We start from the raw sequence: 19426 nt of genomic DNA on the forward strand, positions 1-19426 counted from the left end.
TATAAAATTAATCATATATTCCACGTTTCACTGACTTTTTTCATTCACTTTTCTTCACATTTCTTAAAACTTTCGCGAGTTAAATGTGGAAAACATTTCGCGGACGAAGGGAGTAATATTTATTCGTTTTTGTAGCTGTATTTGTATTTTTTAATATAGTATTATTTTTTAGTAAATATATTTATTTATTGAGAATAATGTATGGTGTAATGGAGCCCATACCAACAATATTTTCTGCGTCCGCGCCACTGCTAGGACCCTACATGCTTCGACTCACTTTTGCATTCAGGGAAAGAACCGTAAAGAAAATCAGAAATGAAGCTTATAATTATGCTCGACTAATACATTAAATTAGAGCAATTAATAAAGAAAAAAATAGAATTACATATATTATTCGAATTCGAAAAGACTAAACCTGAAATGCGTCGACAAACATGTCTACAATGAGAGGCTTCAAAACCTTTTCGGGATGAGTGTAACCATCTTCTTTGTCTTTGTAAGTAACATCTACTAAGCGTTCAAAATTGAGGATAACCGTAAGAAGATCCCTAGATTTGTAACAAGAAGGCCTCAACATCTCCTTGTTGGTATCTTTCCATGCATCCATAGCTATTTCCATTAATTTGGCCATCGCCTCTTCTTTTATTACACCATATTCTTTCACGTAGCTTTCAACACCAATAGCAAGTTGACCTCTCTCCATCTCACCCTAAACACAACACATATATTACTAAAAACATATTTTCTAATATACTAGAAAGGTAGTTAACTGATAATGACACGAGATTTTAGGAGATGTTATTCTGATTTTTAAGTGAAAGTTGAAAATAAGTAGAGTATATTAATATGAGAGAGAAGTTTTTTCAGAAAAAAAGGAAATATGATATCTTTTGTAAGACAAATTAAATAGGAAAGTGTGACATTTACTTTGTGACAGAGATAGTGCTATCTATCTATCTATATGCGTACGACGTACCTCATAAGAACCGACGTCATCAACTAAGCGACCTATTGTGCATGCGGCAACAAGTATCTTAGGCTTCTTTCTTAGCCACTCGAAATCTTCCTTTCGAGCATATCCTATTCCCATGAAGGAAGAGGGGACCAGATAACCAAAGGTGCTCGTAATGAGACCAAGCTTTAGGTATTCCTCAAATAGTGGCAAGTTACCCTTTATGAACCACTTCGCCTCCTCAAAGTAGCACCTTACCAATTCCTTTAGCTACGTATCATATCAAATCAAATTTGTTAAGAATAAACACTTTTGTAATAGCAATACTAGTAATTGTAATAAAATTTCCTTATATGTAACACGAATCATACTCCTTCTATGGCATAGTATGCTGCATATGATCGTCCTTCCATAGCTAATTCTTCCTCGAATTGAATATAGAGTTCCAAGATAGCTTTATAGAGAGGTCTCATGTACTCGGGGAGTCCAGAGAGTTCTCCAAAATCCCACCTTATAAACAAGCAAATAAATTGGTTAAATTGTACTTGTAATGTGGCATGCCATTTTCCCATAGACGTCAACCATATCTGCTCATACATGACTTGGAATGTGGCCACAAACCAAGTCACTAGACCGGCCAACCCGTACGCTGGCATACGGTCTACCATAGGTGTACACTAATCCAAGTAGGGTTTGCGGCCCTACAAGGACCGAATCCAAGCATGAGTTTGGTTGTGATCTCAGTAGAATCGAGACAACAGTGTGAGGGAGAATGGTATGAACTTAGGTGCAAGTGGCTGGTGAAGAAAACTGTTTCACTTTCTCCTTCGTCCTTGCTCCGTCTAAGAATTTGATTGAGGGATGGTAGAGATTGCTTGTATTGCAGAATGGTAGTATGTGTAAAAGAGAGGCGGTAGAAAAAGGGTGACAATTAGGGTTGTCATATAACGTGTATTGGGAGTAATTTTTAGTGATTGATTTCAATTGATTGTGGTTGAATAATTGGAAAGATTTCGGGGGGTGAAGAACGAGCGTGAGACGTGGGAGGGAGAATATTTGGTATTAATCGCTCAATTAAAAAGGGATTAAATTTGACTGAATTCAATTTGGGAGGAGATTTACGGATCATGGAGTAACGCGTAAGAGAGGAGGAAGATTGATTTTGGCGTATTTCAAATTATGCCTTCGGGCTCAAGAAAAAGAATTTAGATAGTGTGGATTATTTGATTTAAATTCAACTTGTGGTTCCACCATCACAATTCGAGCTTATAAATCAAGTTATCGATTATTCGAAAACAAATAAATTCACCTCACATCATTTTTTTTCAAATAGCCACGTCACGTAATCAACGAAGTTGAATCAGTCAACGCACAGCCAAAACTCCAACTCAAAATTAGGTCACTAGAATAACAATTCCACTCGATATTTAATTCACGGACTCCACGGCATTAAAAGAATTAATTGCAAAAATTTTAGGGTTCAAAAAGTGGGGCGTTACAGAGAAAACATAATTCGTGGAGATTGAGTAAGAGGGGTTGCCCAAAATTTGAGGGTGAAATTGTGAAATCATAAAGCATATTACAAGTGTAATTTTCTCAAAGAATTAAATTTAGAAAACAAGAGTAATCTTCCCATAAGCGAGACGCGCGGAATTTAAGAAAATTTAAGAAAATGTAAGAGAGCGAATAAAGAAGAAAATGTTTCACTTTAGGTGCGACGTTCCAAAAAAAGAGCATGGAATCACTTCTAGTGGACAGAGAGAGTACCAAACATATCCATGGATTTTACCTTTGCATTGCCTCGGTGAAAACCTCGAGTTCCTCGATTGTACCATAAGCATCGTATGTGTCGTCTATTACAGATATCATAGCAGTGCTCTTGGCGAAAAAGACACGAGCAAGGGAATATTGAGGCTCATAGTGCATTGCCACAGCCCAAAAGAAACACTCCACTATTCTATCTCTTGCATAAGGAAGTTTGGAGATAAGCCCTAATTCTTTCCACCACCTATGTATAGAAATCAAATCAAGATTATTTGTAATTAGTATTAACACTACACATCTATTAGCCTTTTTTGGTTGAAAATTATGTTACCTAGAAACTTGCTGGAGCTCCTCTTTGAGCTGCATCTGCAATAGGTTATAGTCTAATTTGGCAAACTTGATTAGGGTTTCGTTTCTGATCTCTTCTTCTTCATACATGGCGATGTAACTGTGCGATTCAAGTCTAGGAATCCCGAAATGCAAGGGCTGCACTAGGGCACGCTCAACTTGCTTCTTCAGTGGCGATCTGAGGTCTGGCACCATTGATTTTAGAGTGGCAGTAGTAAAAGCAAGCGCGTCGTCTAATATGGTTTCTCCGCGTATTCTAAGATACGAAGCTTCATACAAACTCAGCATACCCTTCGCGTCGCTCTTAATGCTCTCGTTGAATTTCCCATTCCCATCAGTCCATTTACGGAAAATCTCTGCTTCCAAAATTTGCATATTAGTCATAGATTTAGTAATTTTTTTTAGTAAAATTAAACACATAAATGCACATTAGTATTATGTATATACCAGTAGATATAGGATAGCCGTGCTGCCTGAATAATCGAAAATGGAGAGTAACGGTGTACAAATCATAGGCTTCATCATCGTGATAATTCGTATCGAGATTGAAAAATTGTTGCAGTCTGTCTTCGATTTCGTTTTCAAAGTGATACGAAATTCCAAGGCGCTCGAGTGTGTCGATCAGATGCATGGTGTCTACCATTTTGGTTTCTGGAGCTGTTAGCAAATCTCGAACATCACTTTTCATCACTTCAACTGTCTTGGAGTATTTTTCTACGACCTACAATGCCAAATAGTAATTATAAATGACAATCACATTATACTATATCACTTGTTACCAACCAATAAGAAGTCATTTAAAAATATCAAAAAGATAGAGCCTATTTAATTTGGTCTATAAATCTTACTACATCTATTAGTTGGCTTATACAATTGATGTGAAACATTATGTTAGAGTCCACAACAATTGACAGGGTCAGAGTTGATAATTTATAACCCAAATAGCCTGATAAGTGTAGAATTGGCCCAAACCGAGACCGATATGCTTGATTGACATCCCTATTTATTCCACCTTGGTAGGAAAAGTGAAATTATGACAGTCCACAATAATTGTCAGGGTCAAAGTTGATAATTTATAACCCAAATAGCCTGATAAGTATAGAATTGGCCCAAATCGAGACCGATATACTTGATTGACATTCCTATTTATTCCACCTTGGTAGGAAAAGTGAAATTATGACAGTCCACAATAATTGTCAGTTGATAATTTATAACCCAAATAGCCTGATAAGTGTAGAATTGGCCCAAATCGAGACTGATATGCTTGATTGACATCCCTATTTATTCCACCTTGGTAGGAAAAGTGAAATTATATACTTACCTTGGAGTCGGACACATGATTGATGAATTGATCACCCCACAAGCTAGGTGGGAACTTGGACTCAGGGCGATGATAGAAACTGTTGGAATTTAGAGCCGCCATTTACAAATCTAGGACAACAAATTAAAATAAGATTTTAGAGAAGCAAATTGTGTTGTAGTTCAAGTGTTGAACTAGAACCCATGTATATATAGGCATATGATCAAACTAAACGACAATTTGGACTATTAATTAATGGACCATAAAACGTAAATTATGACGGCCGCCGTGTAATTGTCTTGTGTGGTTGTTACGTTAAAGCCAAAATTAATGTTTAAACAGACATAGGACTTACAATTAGGATAGTGTTGTCAAGAATTAATACCTCGATAATTTATAAAATACATAAATAATTATGATATTAATATATAGGGATGTGTTAAGGTCCTTCACAGGTTTTCAGTCCAAGCTTCAATCAGATCACAACCCTTGGATCCTTGAATTGGATGGTTGTAATGATCTGCATTATTACACTATAATGGTGCATTATTAGTCAGTGTGCATTATTCAACTGAAAATATGCATTATTAAATGACACGTGACATCAATCTAATCGTCGGATAACAAAATCGTGGGGCTGAGATTAAAAAGAACAATAGAACAAAAGATACAAAAAGGAAATGAATACATCCCTATATATATATATATATATATATATATATATAGGATTGTGATCAAGATAGAACCATTCTTAAACGTAGAACAAATGCCAAACGGAGGTCGTTAGATCTTTTAATCCAATGGTGTTGATTTGCACAGCAACTTCCTATTACAACCAAAACTATTATTAATGGGTGAATGCAGAGAAGTGAAAAAATAAAGCATGCATGAACTCTTCTTCGTTTCATTCATTCTTCCATCAACATGTGAGTTTTTTCACATGTTGAGTCCGGAATGTCGTGAAAACATAGTCTAATATGTATGATTTTTAATCTTGACCGTCATTTTTTCCTCATCCAATGAATAAAATATGTAGAGTTCTAGGTTGTACACTTAAGAATGGTTTTATCTTTAACGCAACCCTATATATATATATATATATATATATATCACTACAAAAAACTCGCAATTTAGTGACAGAAAAATTTCTTCACTAATATGAGAAATTTAAGTACTTAATAGATTTAGTGACAGATTAAGTACTGACAGATCCGTCAATAATAAGCTTGTCAGTAAAAAATATTAGTGACGGACAAATCCGTCACTTAATTTACAATGACGGAAATCAAGGCAGCCGCCATGGTAAATTCGGATTATTGACGGACTATTCTGTCACGAATTAGTGACTGACGTTTTTCAGTTGCTTATCCGTCACTAATCCCTGAAATTTCCGTTGTCGTCACTAAGTAGCATTTTTTTGTAGTGTATATTGGATAGTTGATATAGGAGTCGTTAAAATGCATATATTATCCAATTCACAACTAAGACCAATTTTACATCATTAGATCTTAAAATGAGTAGATAAAATATCAATAAAAGGGTAAAATAGTAAATATGTTATAATATAATAATTTTCAATATCAATATAGTGACATGATAATCTCAACACAAGTACCAGAAAATATCAACACAGTTTTATTGATATTGTACATGCATTATATTGATCTTGTTTGATGCATTTATTGATATAAATCTGCTAATCAACATATACGCAAATTGAAATAAAAATTATAAAATTTTATCATCTGATCATCGTCGGAACATATGCAATTGATATCTCGTTAGAATCCTTATGAAATTACCTTTAATTTGATATATTTTTTACGAAAAAATAATTTCAATCGAGAGAGTTACGTAAATTTCAAGTTTTGAGATGATTTTGAGTAGAGAGAAAATGGTTAGTTTTAACTAGTACAGTATATATGAATGGACATATATACCCTTTAAGTTTATTTAATAATTTTTTTAATTTTAAATATAATCCACGTGACATTATTTCAACCACTAGATCTTCTAATCTAATAGCTAAGATTTGATCTTAATTTTAGATTGTTAATTAGTTAGTCATTGATTCTAACCCGTTGATATAGGACTTACATGCAAGAACATTTTGTGTGTCAAGAATGTATATTTATGATTGGCGGTTGTGTGGTTAAGAGTGTCCACAGTGGTGGCGCCGCAGCTCACCACTGCTGGAAGCGTGAAGCCGCGGCGGGGAAGGGGCGAATGGTGGCGACGCTGCAACCGCGGCGTGGAAGGGGCGGTGGGGGTGGCGACCGGCGTGGCTGACTACTGCAGACCGCCGGCCATTTTTTTTTATTTATTTTTATTTTTTCTGAATTTATTTCTATAAAATATCTATTCTCAATTCATTTTTTTCACAACATTCCATTCTATTTAATTGTCCAATTAATTTTGTTCTAGTCCAATTAAAATATACCAACAATTGATTAAATAATCTGATTTGTAGTTGTGGCGTGGCTGTAACATGACTGTCTATTGGGCTGGACAAATTTTTGTGATTGTGAAAGTATTTTTATGGCTGTGGCATGGTTGTTCCGCTGGTATCTACCACCACTGTGAACACTCTAAGTAAACAAACATTGAAGTCTGGGATAATCATAAATCTATGGGCCTTGGTATATTAATTGTCTCATTTAATGCTTAATTTTTTTACATTTTACAGAGACGTGTCTTTTAAAAATATCAATTTTAAAATAACATACTCCATCCGTCTCCAAAGAATATTCACTTTGAGTTCGGTACGAGTTTTAATGCAAAATTAGGAAAGTAAGAGAGAGATAGAGAGAAAAAGTAATTACAGTGTTGTTAATGGATAATAGACCCCACCTCATTAGAGTGAAAAGAGTTTTTAAAATTAGAAAGTGCATATTCTTGTGAAACGGACTAAAAAAGAAAGAGTACATATTCTTATAGGACAAATGGAGTATATTTTAATGTCTATTTTTACTTGGAGGAGAGATCCATTTGTCAAAATACTAGTATTTACAAGATTCTCCATGTCAAACTGCCATTTAGTATGCCTTGACTGCTAAATTTTTTCTTCAATTTATGTATATTTGATCTTGTTCATTCCGAAACTCGGCCGGGCAAGTTTTTGGTATGTATTCACTTAATCTTGAGTAGTGACAATTAGATGACACTGAAAATGTTACACAACGGTACAAAATTCCAATGTACATTATACAAAGCATGAACATATCAAATATTCAAGAGAAATAAATACAATACGAATTACGATGATCAAGCTAGTGGAATGACGACCATCGAGCAACAAACAGCAATTCAATAAGGCTGGGAGCTGGCCGTTCCATCCTTTCCCAAAGAACGTTGCCTCGCCCTCTCCATCTTCCGCTTGCGCCACTCCTCAAGTGCTGCAGATGTTTCCACAGTTACAACACACGAAACTTCAACTTTCACATAGTTGCTAGTATTTAAACAGGTTATAGAAGCCAACGAATAAAGACAAGCGAAAAGCTGAGTGGCTCGAATAAGGAAAGGGAATGACCTTTGTTGCTGCCTGCATCTGAATACGAACGGAAATTATTCAATCTTGATCTAAGGTCCACTGCAGCTGTCTGCTTCGCATCTTTCTGTAGGATCTGTTCTGTTTCGACATATAAATCCTCTCCAATTTCTCTAACCTAACCAGAAAATCGAATTGTTTTTCAGATTCTCGCACCAAACTTGGAAGAGCAGCTGCATTTTTTGCTTAATCGATATGCATTATAAAAATGTACTAGTTCAGAAGGCACTGAACCGTGACAATACTCACTCTCTTGATGAGATCACGAGGAATCAAAGTGCGTCTTATGTCTTCGGATTCCTTTATATGCCTGTATAGAGCTGTGCCACAAAGAATCAGCAGCACATCCAAGTTTAGAAGCAAACAAACCTTTTGTTTTACAGAAATATACAACATAATTAATTTCAGCTACAAGAGGCAAAAACTACAACAAACAATAAGGTTGAAGCGAAGAATCCACAATCAAGCTATAATTTACTAAATTTAGATAAAGTGAACTGATTCAATCAAGCTTTGGCTTCATGGAATTTGGTCATATACAACTACACAAATGGAAGTATGGAACAAGCTTCCCCATTATAATTCCTAACACATTTGAAACAAATAATGGCAAACAAATCCAAAGGAAAATATATCAAAAAAATGTACGAAAACAATGGCAAAACTCTAAACAATTTAAAAACAAGCTCTCAGTAAAAGGCCACGGTTTTTCCACATCAGAAAACTGATCGGTAATTCCGATAAGATTTTAATCGAAAGGAAATAGTTTATCACAAAAATCTGCCCTCCCACTTTGAACAGATCGATAGAGCTCTCTTCTTAAATCAATACATAAAAGATTCATAAAGCCGCCGCCAATCAGATTCAAAGTAAAACGGCAGAAAATTCCTTTAGACTAAAATCAAATCGGAAATGTGCAGACCAACCAGCCTCTCTTCGGTGTGGTTAAAGCAAGTGAATCATCATCGAGCCAATTCCAAAACCAAATTAAATAGAAATGAAAAAAAAAGCAGGAAAATGGTAGAAAGAAACCCTCAATGTGGAACCTAACGAGAAAACGCAGGAACCACTGCGAAAATTGGATCTGCGCGTCCATAGGTATCGATTATTTAGCATTTTTTCGAAGGATCTCTGTGATTTTATTATCCCAAAAAAATCAGAGAAAATCGTAGATGATGCAAACTACTAGTATTAAAATAAAAATAAATCCACCCTACACTTCTTTTCGACATAAAACGAGAACAAAGAACTCAATTTTTTTAAGATGACTATTAGACCAAACAAAAACACTTGCTGGTACAGAGACAATTTACAAATACTACTTCAATAAGACAGCTTTTCAGCAACAATTTGCAAGTGAATAACTAACTATAATCTTCACAATTCAAGTAATAAATCCACATAAAAATCTTATCTTTAATTCCTCATTGCAAAATCATGATTCAAATCCAATCAAATTTATGCTCCCTAATTTAATTCAACTAATTTCCTATAGTAAAACAGAATTTCAGATAGCAAGCAATTACTTCAACAATTAATATTTCTAGCCTAAACCCAAATCTACAAAAGCATAGTTAATTAATTTCTTCAAGTTTTAATACAGTCAGAAAATAAACCACCTATTTTCGCATAGACGGCAGGAACCCACATAAGCGGAAACCCTAAATCTAAAATCAAAACAAGAAGAAAACACTAATAAAATTTGAAAAAAGAGAGGAATTAAGAAATATGAGACCTTTATTAGAGATGGGCGATTTGGAAGAGGGGGAATAGAGAAAGCCATGGAGCAAGAGAAGAACAGTAGTGATGTTGAATAAGCAGACAAGAATTGTGGCGTTCTTGTAAGATAACCGTGATTTCACAGCTCTCGACCATTGATGTTGCTGCAATTTCTCCATTTCCTGCTCTATTGTTTCTGCTTTACGATTGGGGGAAAGAGTCATTGATAGTCAATTTCATTAGTAAATTGTTGAGTAGCGTTTTATAAAATTGCTATTGTAACCTAACTCACTTTACTATTTGGATTTTTAATTTTATGCCATAATATATTTAGATTTTTTAGTTGTATTTCGAGAAATTCAAGATTGGATGCATGGCAAGCATAGACACAAGATGTGTGAGCTACTGAACCATCCAATAATGCACAAGACGAAAGTAGTATGAAAAATAATCTACCTAATTAGCAGGACCATACCATGAGCTGAAGAGATATATTGATACGAACGTGAACACTAAGATCAAATTCCTTTTGGTCATAACTTATGACGTTAATTTGCTATGATTTGGTAAATGTGATAGTCTGATTCTTCATTGGATATTATATGTATTGATTAAGTGTTAAATATGAAAGCAATAACAATCCATTTTGAGGAACACCATTTGCACTTCGATATGCATTCCTTCCTTGTTCATTGTTCAACATAAAAAACATTAACAATTTATCAAAACTCAAAAGCATCAATCCGTAAAATTTAATTAAATAAATAGTAAGCAAAATAACATCAAACAATTTATAAAAAGCAATTCAATACAGTTTATACAGTCGAAAAATAGAAACTCAAAAATCCGTGGTCGGCAGGATTCGAACCTGCGCGGGCAGAGCCCACATGATTTCTAGTCATGCCCGATAACCACTCCGGCACGACCACATCTGTGATAAGAGTCAGAAGTAAATAAATTAATTGTAATTTCCATGGTTTATCTACTATTTTAGTGGCAGTGAGAGTGTGCAGACCAGACAAGCAGTGCGCTTCTCGCCAATCCGTTGTTAAGGTTTGCAAAATATTTGTTACACTCATACCATTCACAAGCTGATCGATTGAAGACTGTTTTGGCCACTGAATAATCTTTCTGAGTATAACAATCCCTGCAAATTTCATTTGCGGTAACCCTTAATCTTATTTAAAAGAGAGGATTTTTATTTTATTATTTTTGCATTCATTTCTATTGGACTCCCTGGTTTACTTAATCGTGGTCGCAGACCAAGTGTTTGAGAAAATGCTTGGCTGAATTAGTGTTTCTTTTTACTGAAAATGTAATTCATAAATGGGACAAGCTACAATTGTGTTTGATTGGTTAGAAGATGAATGTGTTATCTGAATTCTGGTTTCTTCCATAATCCCTAAGGATTGGATTCTATGTAGTTGCAATGGTATCAAAAGGTTTTGGGCACCAATAGCCTTTAATTTAGCTGTTCTGAGCTCAGTTCATTTTTTGTGTTAAAGGCATAGTCTTTCTGTGTTGTTGCTAACTTGATTGGTTTCTCATATCAATAAAAATTCAGTCTTGATAGTACTTATCGTTGTTCTTGATGTATTATATTAGGTGCATTCTTCATTTGGGATCTGAGGTTGAAGTTTTGGAGTATATGAAATGGCATTGACGTTATTAAGAGGCATACATTCAAATTGCTTTCGGTTGTACCCGTCAGTTTATGTTGCTAAAAAACATGTGAGACATTTCAGGGTGCGAAGTTCACAGGGACAAACTGCAATGCAAGAAAAGCGTCAAACTCAATTGAAAGCTTCTCCAAAATCAGAATCTGCAAAATACGAAGAAGTCTTGAAAAACTATGAGGCAGTCATTGGAATCGAAACCCATGTGCAGCTTTCCACCCTTACAAAAGCCTTCTGCAGCTGTCCTTATAACTACGGGGCTCACCCAAACACTAGTGTTTGTCCCGTTTGCATGGGATTGCCCGGGGCCTTGCCTGTTCTCAACTCAAAGGTCATAGAGTCTGCAGTAAAAGTTGGTCTAGCACTCAACTGTAAACTCTCTCTTAGCTCAAAGTTTGATAGGAAGCAATACTTTTATCCGGACCTTCCAAAAGGTTACCAAATATCGCAGTTTGATATCCCGATTGCAGCTGGTGGTTATCTTGATGTTGACCTCCCGGTTGAGTTTGGTGGCGGGCATAGAAAGTTGGGTGTGACTAGAGTTCATATGGAAGAAGATGCAGGGAAGCTGCTTCACACTGATAATGGGAGCTTTTCTCAGGAAATTAAAACTTTTCCCTACTCAAAGTTTATCATATCAAATTTATTGTGCTTTTATAATCACATTTACAGTTTTCTCCTAATCAAGATCATCATTTCCATGATATATTTTCTGCTCTTGATCTAAAATGGCCAACTATTCGAAACTATTGACTGATTCATCACTCTTAAGTCTTAAAAATGTATGTTTTTTCTCAGTGTTATCTTAACAGAAGACATGTATGTTGTTTGTGGTGCATTTTTCAATAATTTAGCAGAGATCAATACAAGGCACAAATTTCTTCAGATCGATTGATTCTTTCTTTTGACAGGTTGACTTGAATAGAGCAGGAGTTCCGTTGCTTGAAATTGTCTCCGAACCTGATATGAGAACAGGTATTGAAGCAGCAGAATATGCAGCGGAGCTACAGAGATTAGTTAGGTATCTTGGAGTGAGTAATGGGAATATGCAGGAAGGATCTCTTCGTTGTGATGTCAATATCTCAGTTCGTCCACACGGGCAGGAGGAGTTTGGGACAAAGGTAAATTAATGTGCTATTCACTTCAAGCTGCTTTATTGTAAAATTAATATAAATAAATTTTGCATGAGCAGGTCGAAATAAAAAATCTGAACTCATTCTCATCAGTGAGTAGGGCCATCGATTATGAGATATTAAGGCAGGCGCAGCTCCACAGTCAAGGTCAGGCTGATCAGATTGTGCAGGAAACTCGACTCTGGGAGGAAGGAGCTCAGGTTTTAGTTCATTCTTTCATAGAAGAATATAAACCAGTGCATCAGTCTGATTCGGTCAGCACGATTTTGTTGTCACTAATCCTTGGTGTGTGTTGCTGCTAATTAGAAAACATTTACAATGAGAAAGAAGGAAGGCCTTGCAGATTATCGGTATTTCCCGGAGCCTGATCTTCCCGGAGTTAATCTCAGTGTGGAGTACATAAGTAATATTCGTGATTCCCTACCTGAACTACCTGAAACAAAGCGTCGCAGATATGAGAACATGGGACTGAACATGCAGGATGTTCTTTTCCTCGCTAATGATATAAATGTAAGTTGTGTTGGCCATTTGGTTGCTGACAACATGTATATCTGACAAGCTTGTGCAAATGTTTCTCAGGTAGCAGCATTTTTCGATGCCACAATCGCCACAGGTGCTGATGTTAAACTAGCCGCTAATTGGATAATGGGTGATATCGCTGCATATATGAACAATGAGAAGTTATCTATCGATGACATTAAGCTTACCCCTCAAGAATTGGGAGAGCTCATTGCCTCGATCAAAGGTGGCACCATTAATGGGAAGATTGGCAAAGAGGTACGCAATTAAGCCATATCCGATCCGTATTCTCCTTCCATACCATTTTGCTCTTGCTGCTGGCTGGTGTAAATAGCAATTATGTTATCAAGTCTACTTCTAAAAAATTGTGACGCGAAAGAAAAACATGGTGAAAGGAGATGGAAGAATAGAACTACTACCTTGTGTTTCGTGTATTGCTATGGAACTTTACTATATAATATTTGGTTCTTGTCCGTGACATGCAGATATTGTTCGAGCTGGTAGCCAAGGGTGGAACCGTTAAAGGACTTATTCAAGAAAAGGATTTGGTTCAGGCAAGTTGTTTCACATTCTTGAGAAATGTTCAAAAATGTTTACCTGAAAGTATAAACCAAGTTATTAAGCTTAGCTCTTATTCTTGTTTTTGAATCTTTAATCAGATTGCTGACCCCTCTGAGATTGAGAAAATAGTGGACAAAGTCCTTGCAAATAACCCGAAGCAGTTGGAGCAATACCGAGGGGGTAAAACTAAGCTACAAGGCTTTTTTGCTGGCCAGGTGTGATCCTGAGCTTCTCGTTGTATTCAATCTCGATTTTGTTTTATGTGCACTAAGTGGTTCCATTTTTATGATGATGAACTCTAGATAATGAAGGAAACAAAGGGCAAGTTGTAATCAGTCTCGATTTTGTTTTATGTGCACTAAGTGGTTCCATTTTTATGATGATGAACTGTAGATAATGAAGGAAACAAAGGGCAAGGCGAATCCCGCGCTTTTGAACAAGATACTTCTTGAGAAGCTGAACACAAAGCCTTGATGCTTCCACTAGGTGCTTTCTTGAATCAACGTTGTAAGTGTTCCTACCATATGTTCGAATAATATGACATGACTCGATCCTCCTACTCAAAAATTCGGGCCCCTCGATACTTTATTTTTGCTGGATAAAGAATAGACACTGTGAAAAAGGCATGACTCAGTTGTGTCTAGGATGTGAAAGTTAGCAGGAGCAAAGGATGTTTAGTGGTTGATGTTTTGAGGTGAAAATAGAGGAAATATTTGTGTTCTTCCATTTCTTTTAGCTATTTAGCCGTGAAAATTTATTGAAGTTGGAGAATCTGGTGGTTTTTAGCAAGGCAAATTCTACATTTTATGTGTTCCAGTTCCATCAAATACTATATCTGATAGTTTATGTTTGATATTAGATCATGAAAATTTTACAAGAATCTTATAAAAGAGGCGAAACACATTTTAAGGTCCCTATACTTTTGTAGTTTGTTTTATATTATGTTAATGTTAATTAATAATTAATTAAATTCTATATAATTTATTTCAACTGGAATGTTAATGTAAGAAGACATCGTGAAGAAGAAACATGATCTTTTAAATTTTTGAAAATTGATTAAATTTTTTATTTTTATTTAAAAAAAATTGCTAAGAAAACTGTGAAATGCCTTCTTAGGCTGGACTTGAAATGTTCACTAATATTTGTAGGAGATTTACTTGTATAAAACCAATTTTACAAATTTAAATAACACAGCAATCATAAACTATCAATTTCATCTATGATCCAGAAAGAAAATACCCACGTACACAAAAAAAAAGAGGAAGATTGAACAAATATTTCACACTAAATATAAATGAAAAATTCAAAGCTCATCATGCCTAACTTGTTCTAATGGAACATTCAAGTCAGGAGCCATATTTTGATGAACTGGAACAACATTCACACCATCCCTGCCACCTACAATAGGTGGCGGCGCAATCACTTCTCGTCCCGCCATCCCTGCTTTCACAGCAGCAATTACTTGCCTCTGCAGCTTCAGGACACCAATACGTTTCGAAACAACGTACAGCACGGCCAAGGAGAAAATGACGAATCCGGTGATAAGGATCACCCTGCCAAAAGAAGGCAACGTTAGATACGAGGAGGTTATGAGACGATTACTTCAAGATTTAGAAACAATCGTATTCGTGCCTGTCAAGAACGTCTTGACGCTGCATTGTGGACAGAAGGCCTCGGGTGCGTGAGAATAGTGACCGGTGGCCCTTGTATTCACTTTCAGCTTTCTTTAACACTCCAGACGATTCCTCTGCAACAATACTAAAAATGTCAGTAAAATCATCGTTTAATTTGAATCTTCTTGTTTATTTACACCTATTATGACACAAGTATTCTTCAAGGATATGCTTAGGCTTGTTGAATGCTTAGTAGAAAATCAATTAAAAACACAGAATAAGATCAACAACAAAGAGAGAGAAAAGAAAAATAGTCGAGAGCGAGTTACAATAGGCTCAAACATGGGAGCTTATGCCTCAGAGTATATTGCATACTAAGAATACAGGGTTTAGGGTAATCTTTCAAATACATTATTATCCTGTTAATCGTATATCTAATTCATCACCCAAAAGAAACGCTCCCTAAGAGGATAATGTTTCTTCATGAGATTTTCAATTCTCCAATTATGGTAGAGTATCCTGACTATGCTCTTAATTACTAGAATACTAATGTTACATAGAGACATAATGTATGACCTTACACATTTCAAGTCTGCAAATATAATGTATGATCCTCTGTTGATCATCAACAGAGGATCTGCTCAACAATAATCTTATTTCCTTGTCAGGAGACTGATGTGGGTACTTAAAGAAGGAATCGCATAAATCTCGTGAGCAAACATGATAATCCGAATACAGTAAGACGGTATGAAAAAAATACACATGAAGTGGCATGCCAAACTTATCCCCTGTCCTACTTATCAGATTTCTATAGCAAAAGTTAGTGGCGACAAATCCTATGCGTTCAGATAAATTATTACCTGTATCATTATATATTACCATTAAAGAATCATATGACTACTTAACAGAATTGGTTTAGGCTGATGGCGATGCGGGGTGATGGGGAAGAATTCAACTTGCAATATCAGCAGGTAACGGTGCCAAAAACATCTTTATGGAATGAATAGAAGGTAGAAATGCGACAATCAACATAAATAATACCCATTGGCAAAGATACTAGCACTAATTTGGAGCCAGGTCAGTGTAGTAGTGTTTTCTAAGAACATATGAAGATTGATAACAGTAGAATATTTGATAACTTCAAAACAAGGAAACAAACATACCGAAAGTCATGATAGTGCTTGCACTCCGTTCAACCTCCTATAAAAACAACAAATGTAAGAAAATTGTATTAGAGTCCTCATATTTCAATAAAATACGTAAAATATATATTAAACGTGTATTCATGTACGACCTGAACCATAAGCTGGCGAGTCCGACGAAGGCTCTCTGTGATGCTCTCAGCCGCAGAAGTCATTCCTGCTTTAGTCCTGACAACAATTATAAAATACGTCATATATTCCCAAAAATAAATATTCATGTAAACATTTGTGTTACTATATCACAACTCACAAGCATATAACACAAAGAATAGCAACTATACTCACTGTAGATTACGCCTTCGAGCAGTAGACTCTTCGCCCCCTCCTAAAAGAAGCTCTCTCTGATATCATCACATCAAATTAGAACAGTATCAATAAATTCTATACTAATCAAACAGAAACAAGATTTTCCATTTATACATATGCAACTTGTGAAATGTTAATCAAGAATCATTACCTCTTGTTGAGCAGATTTCTTCATGTTTGCCTTTGCTTGCAAATTTGCATTCCTTAAAGTCAGCCGCAAACTGAAATTTGATGCATGTCTATAAGGTGATTATATAGTGGCTCAAATTATTTCAACAATTACATAAAAAGTTTCAATCAACTTATCCAAATCTATTAAAACACCATAAACTAAACATAAATGCAAAGATTCAATCAAAAACTTGTAATTTCACCAAAAATTTCAAAATACATCCTAAATCAGTGATAAAATTCAAAAACTGAAGAAAACCTAAACCCAAAAAAATCAAGAAAGGGCACCTCTGGATTTGATTTTTCCACGACTGCGCCAAAGATTGCGCCTTTTCGGCATCATCGGCAGAGGGCAATTGTGGGGCGAGGAGATCAAGATTGAACTGGAGCGACTGCAGCATGTTCAGCCCATCTTGAGCTAACCCGTTTAATCTAGGCAGTGAATCTTTCTTCTCCGCTTCATCAATTTCAATTTGATCAGAAATTCGCGATGTTTTTCCGTAATTTTGAATTGCATCAATGTGATCTACGGTTTGATCGAATGTAACTTGATACTCTTTCTTCACTTTCTCCACTTCTTCCGCTACTTTATCCATCTGATTTTGGAATGTCTGAACAATTTAGTATGCGTTTTGATTCAAGAAATTTGTTTTGAGACGAAACACAAACGAGAAACTGATGGATTGTATTCGGGTTCGGGCTGACGGGTCAAGTCGCTAGCTGGTTTCGGTCGGGTTTGGGCTTTAATAAGGGCCCTAAAGTTATTACTTGAAGCCTCATTTTATTATTCCCTCTTGGTATAATTTTTACTACTAAATATAGTGAAAATTGAGTAGAATCTTACTTTTAATGTTAGTTTTATAATCAAATATAAGTGAATAAAATACTAAAATGTAAAATCCATTAGTAATAAAAGTTAAATGAGATAAGTAATGATTGATGGACAAAAATGATAAATTGAGATGATTAATGGTGGAAGACAGTTTTTATTTGTGTCAAGGCTCACAAATTTTGGGGATTGGTTTTGCATATTTAATTTTGGAATATTAAAAAAAATACTCGAACTTAGGTGAGTGGCAACGAAACAACACACGAAGGTGAGTGGCAATTTCATTATTGTGACTTTGGTTTAAAATTTTAAATTTATTGTGATCACATGGGAGTCACGAAGGTGAGTGGCAATTTCATTTTTGCAACTTTGGTCTAAATTTAATGAGATCACATGGAATTCTCCGTTTTAAATGAGAGATGGAGGATAAGTGTGACCACACATTAATGACTATTAATTTGTATTTTATCTTTTTGAGTGACACATACTCAACTTTTGTAATATTAAAAACCCTTCAACAAGAAAATTTTTACCATCTCTCTCATTCTCTCTTGTCAAGATCTGGTTGATGAACTAAGCTATTATCATCTTCTTCACAAGAAAGTCAACACAAGGCATCCAAAGCCAAGGATAAGGTACTGTCACTTCTCTCATCTTTTGATGATGTTTCAAATCAATATGGTTCATGAAATTGAACAAATAAATACAGATTTCAAGATTATGAGCAAAGGGGAAGGAGAAACTGATTCATTCACACTTGATCCAATTTTTGTTGGAAAAGATGATGTGGTAGAGGAGGAGAAGGTAGTCGTAATTGTCGGAATGGGCGGCGTTGGAAATATAGCTTTAACTAGGAAAGTCATCAATCGTAGACCAAAGATGAAGGCTCGATTTATATTTTTATAATATATTGATTCCGTGATCGTTTTTAAAAAAATTCATACAAGAAGATTTGAAAGATAAAACTTATCTTCTTGTACTTGATGATGTTTGGAATGAATATATTATAAAAATATATGAGTTACTTCCACTAAGGGAAGTAATATTATCATTATTTAGGAATAGGAATGAGATTGCCTTAGGAATAAGATTGTCTTATGTTTATTCTTAGCTTATCTAATGAACGGGTCCATAATCAAAGCAAAAACTTTTGGACATGGAATGTTAGGTCAAAATTTAATATATTTGAAGAATAATAATAGCATAAAGATATAGGTTTTCCCTTGATGATAATTGGGTTTCACATGGTGGAGGAGGTGAAAATATCTCAAAAATATTGAAATTGGGGCTTTTGATCATTTGCCTCCACCAAGTGCTTCTTGTATTTTTTTGATGAGATTGAAGAGAATGGCATTGTCCTGGGGTTGGCGAGACATAGATTGACACGCCCTCGTACTCATCCTCAGCCGCGTATAGCACTCTTGCTCCGGTTGAAGTACTATTGCCTAGTGAGCTGATTACTCGAGGTCGAACTGAGGCGTTTAAGCTTGCCTTGCGAGGTTTGGCTAAGGAGACAGTGGGCTCTAAATCCTTATGCAATAGAAGAAACCATTAGTCCAAGAGTTGATGATTCAAAGTCTGTAAAGAGGGATATTGATTCAAAGTTTTATCACTTGTATTAGTTTGAATTCATTTAGAATAAGACCTTTCGTTTTGTTAAACATTGTTTATGAGTGTCAATAATTAATTAATATGTTAACAAATTTTAAATTATTGACAAAATAATGAAGGAAACTTTCTACTCCTCCATATTTTAGGTGCATTTAGTTTCCATATTACTATATAG

At 35.4% G+C, this 19426-nt stretch overlaps 4 protein-coding genes, 1 long non-coding RNA gene and 1 other non-coding gene across 8 annotated transcripts; 2 read left to right on the plus strand and 4 right to left on the minus strand.

Moving 5' to 3' along the window:
- Positions 1 to 300: 300 nt before the first annotated feature.
- On the minus strand, positions 301 to 4529 carry LOC121776074 ((-)-5-epieremophilene synthase STPS3-like). Its single transcript, XM_042173200.1, has 7 exons — positions 4386 to 4529; positions 3512 to 3785; positions 3048 to 3420; positions 2742 to 2960; positions 1324 to 1462; positions 977 to 1222; positions 301 to 709 (listed from the first exon to the last, which is right to left on the minus strand). The coding sequence occupies exons 1-7, from the start codon at positions 4485 to 4487 to the stop codon at positions 410 to 412; spliced, it is 1653 nt and encodes a 550-aa protein (XP_042029134.1). The 5' UTR covers positions 4488 to 4529; the 3' UTR covers positions 301 to 409.
- Positions 4530 to 7522: 2993 nt separating this feature from the next.
- LOC121776077 lies at positions 7523 to 9853 on the minus strand. Its single transcript, XM_042173204.1, has 4 exons — positions 9647 to 9853; positions 8161 to 8231; positions 7894 to 8029; positions 7523 to 7759 (listed from the first exon to the last, which is right to left on the minus strand). The coding sequence occupies exons 1-4, from the start codon at positions 9807 to 9809 to the stop codon at positions 7671 to 7673; spliced, it is 459 nt and encodes a 152-aa protein (XP_042029138.1). The 5' UTR covers positions 9810 to 9853; the 3' UTR covers positions 7523 to 7670.
- A 624-nt stretch (positions 9854 to 10477) lies between these two features.
- On the minus strand, positions 10478 to 10559 carry TRNAS-AGA. Its single transcript has one exon. It is a non-coding gene; the product is annotated as a tRNA-Ser (tRNA).
- Positions 10520 to 14321, plus strand: LOC121776075 (glutamyl-tRNA(Gln) amidotransferase subunit B, chloroplastic/mitochondrial-like). 2 transcript variants are annotated; one of them, XM_042173201.1, is made up of 9 exons: positions 10520 to 10795; positions 11236 to 11907; positions 12218 to 12427; positions 12499 to 12639; positions 12746 to 12949; positions 13019 to 13216; positions 13444 to 13512; positions 13618 to 13734; positions 13913 to 14321. In XM_042173201.1, exons 2-9 carry the CDS (start codon positions 11284 to 11286, stop codon positions 13991 to 13993), a joined length of 1644 nt encoding a protein of 547 aa, XP_042029135.1. In that variant the 5' UTR covers positions 10520 to 10795; positions 11236 to 11283; the 3' UTR covers positions 13994 to 14321. The 2 variants fall into 2 exon arrangements, with proteins under 2 accessions (XP_042029135.1, XP_042029136.1); XM_042173202.1 differs by having other exon boundaries at positions 10520 to 10683.
- A 384-nt stretch (positions 14322 to 14705) lies between these two features.
- Positions 14706 to 17471, minus strand: LOC121777957. 2 transcript variants are annotated; one of them, XM_042175302.1, is made up of 7 exons: positions 17100 to 17471; positions 16792 to 16879; positions 16620 to 16675; positions 16427 to 16502; positions 16296 to 16332; positions 15152 to 15266; positions 14706 to 15072 (listed from the first exon to the last, which is right to left on the minus strand). In XM_042175302.1, exons 1-7 carry the CDS (start codon positions 17405 to 17407, stop codon positions 14823 to 14825), a joined length of 930 nt encoding a protein of 309 aa, XP_042031236.1. In that variant the 5' UTR covers positions 17408 to 17471; the 3' UTR covers positions 14706 to 14822. The 2 variants fall into 2 exon arrangements, with proteins under 2 accessions (XP_042031236.1, XP_042031237.1); XM_042175303.1 differs by having other exon boundaries at positions 16792 to 16861; positions 17100 to 17464.
- A 207-nt stretch (positions 17472 to 17678) lies between these two features.
- LOC121777463 lies at positions 17679 to 19301 on the plus strand. Its single transcript, XR_006045508.1, has 2 exons — positions 17679 to 18275; positions 18350 to 19301. It is a non-coding gene; the product is annotated as an uncharacterized LOC121777463 (long non-coding RNA).
- The last annotated feature ends 125 nt before the right edge of the window (positions 19302 to 19426 follow it).

Source organism: Salvia splendens, chromosome 18 (assembly GCF_004379255.2).
Source record: "Salvia splendens isolate huo1 chromosome 18, SspV2, whole genome shotgun sequence".
Classification (NCBI taxonomy): Eukaryota; Viridiplantae; Streptophyta; class Magnoliopsida; order Lamiales; family Lamiaceae; genus Salvia; species Salvia splendens.

Coding starts and splice junctions, on each gene's coding strand:
- LOC121776074 (XM_042173200.1), bottom strand. CDS start 4,487: ATGGCGGCTCTAAATTCCAACAGTTTCTATCATCGCCCTGAGTCCAAG. Junction 2,961..3,047: donor GAGCTCCAGCAAGTTTCTAG/GTAACATAATTT, acceptor TTCTATACATAG/GTGGTGGAAAGAATTAGGGC. Junction 1,463..2,741: donor TTCACCGAGGCAATGCAAAG/GTAAAATCCATG, acceptor CTTGTTTATAAG/GTGGGATTTTGGAGAACTCT.
- LOC121776077 (XM_042173204.1), bottom strand. CDS start 9,809: ATGGAGAAATTGCAGCAACATCAATGGTCGAGAGCTGTGAAATCACGG. Junction 8,232..9,646: donor ATCGCCCATCTCTAATAAAG/GTCTCATATTTC, acceptor TTTGTGGCACAG/CTCTATACAGGCATATAAAG. Junction 8,030..8,160: donor CTCGTGATCTCATCAAGAGA/GTGAGTATTGTC, acceptor TTTTCTGGTTAG/GTTAGAGAAATTGGAGAGGA.
- LOC121776075 (XM_042173201.1), top strand. CDS start 11,284: ATGGCATTGACGTTATTAAGAGGCATACATTCAAATTGCTTTCGGTTG. Junction 13,217..13,443: donor ATGGGAAGATTGGCAAAGAG/GTACGCAATTAA, acceptor CGTGACATGCAG/ATATTGTTCGAGCTGGTAGC. Junction 13,735..13,912: donor AAGGCTTTTTTGCTGGCCAG/GTGTGATCCTGA, acceptor GATGAACTGTAG/ATAATGAAGGAAACAAAGGG.
- LOC121777957 (XM_042175302.1), bottom strand. CDS start 17,407: ATGGATAAAGTAGCGGAAGAAGTGGAGAAAGTGAAGAAAGAGTATCAA. Junction 16,880..17,099: donor TGGAAAAATCAAATCCAGAG/GTGCCCTTTCTT, acceptor ATCACCTTATAG/ACATGCATCAAATTTCAGTT. Junction 15,267..16,295: donor AAGCACTATCATGACTTTCG/GTATGTTTGTTT, acceptor GTATTGTTGCAG/AGGAATCGTCTGGAGTGTTA.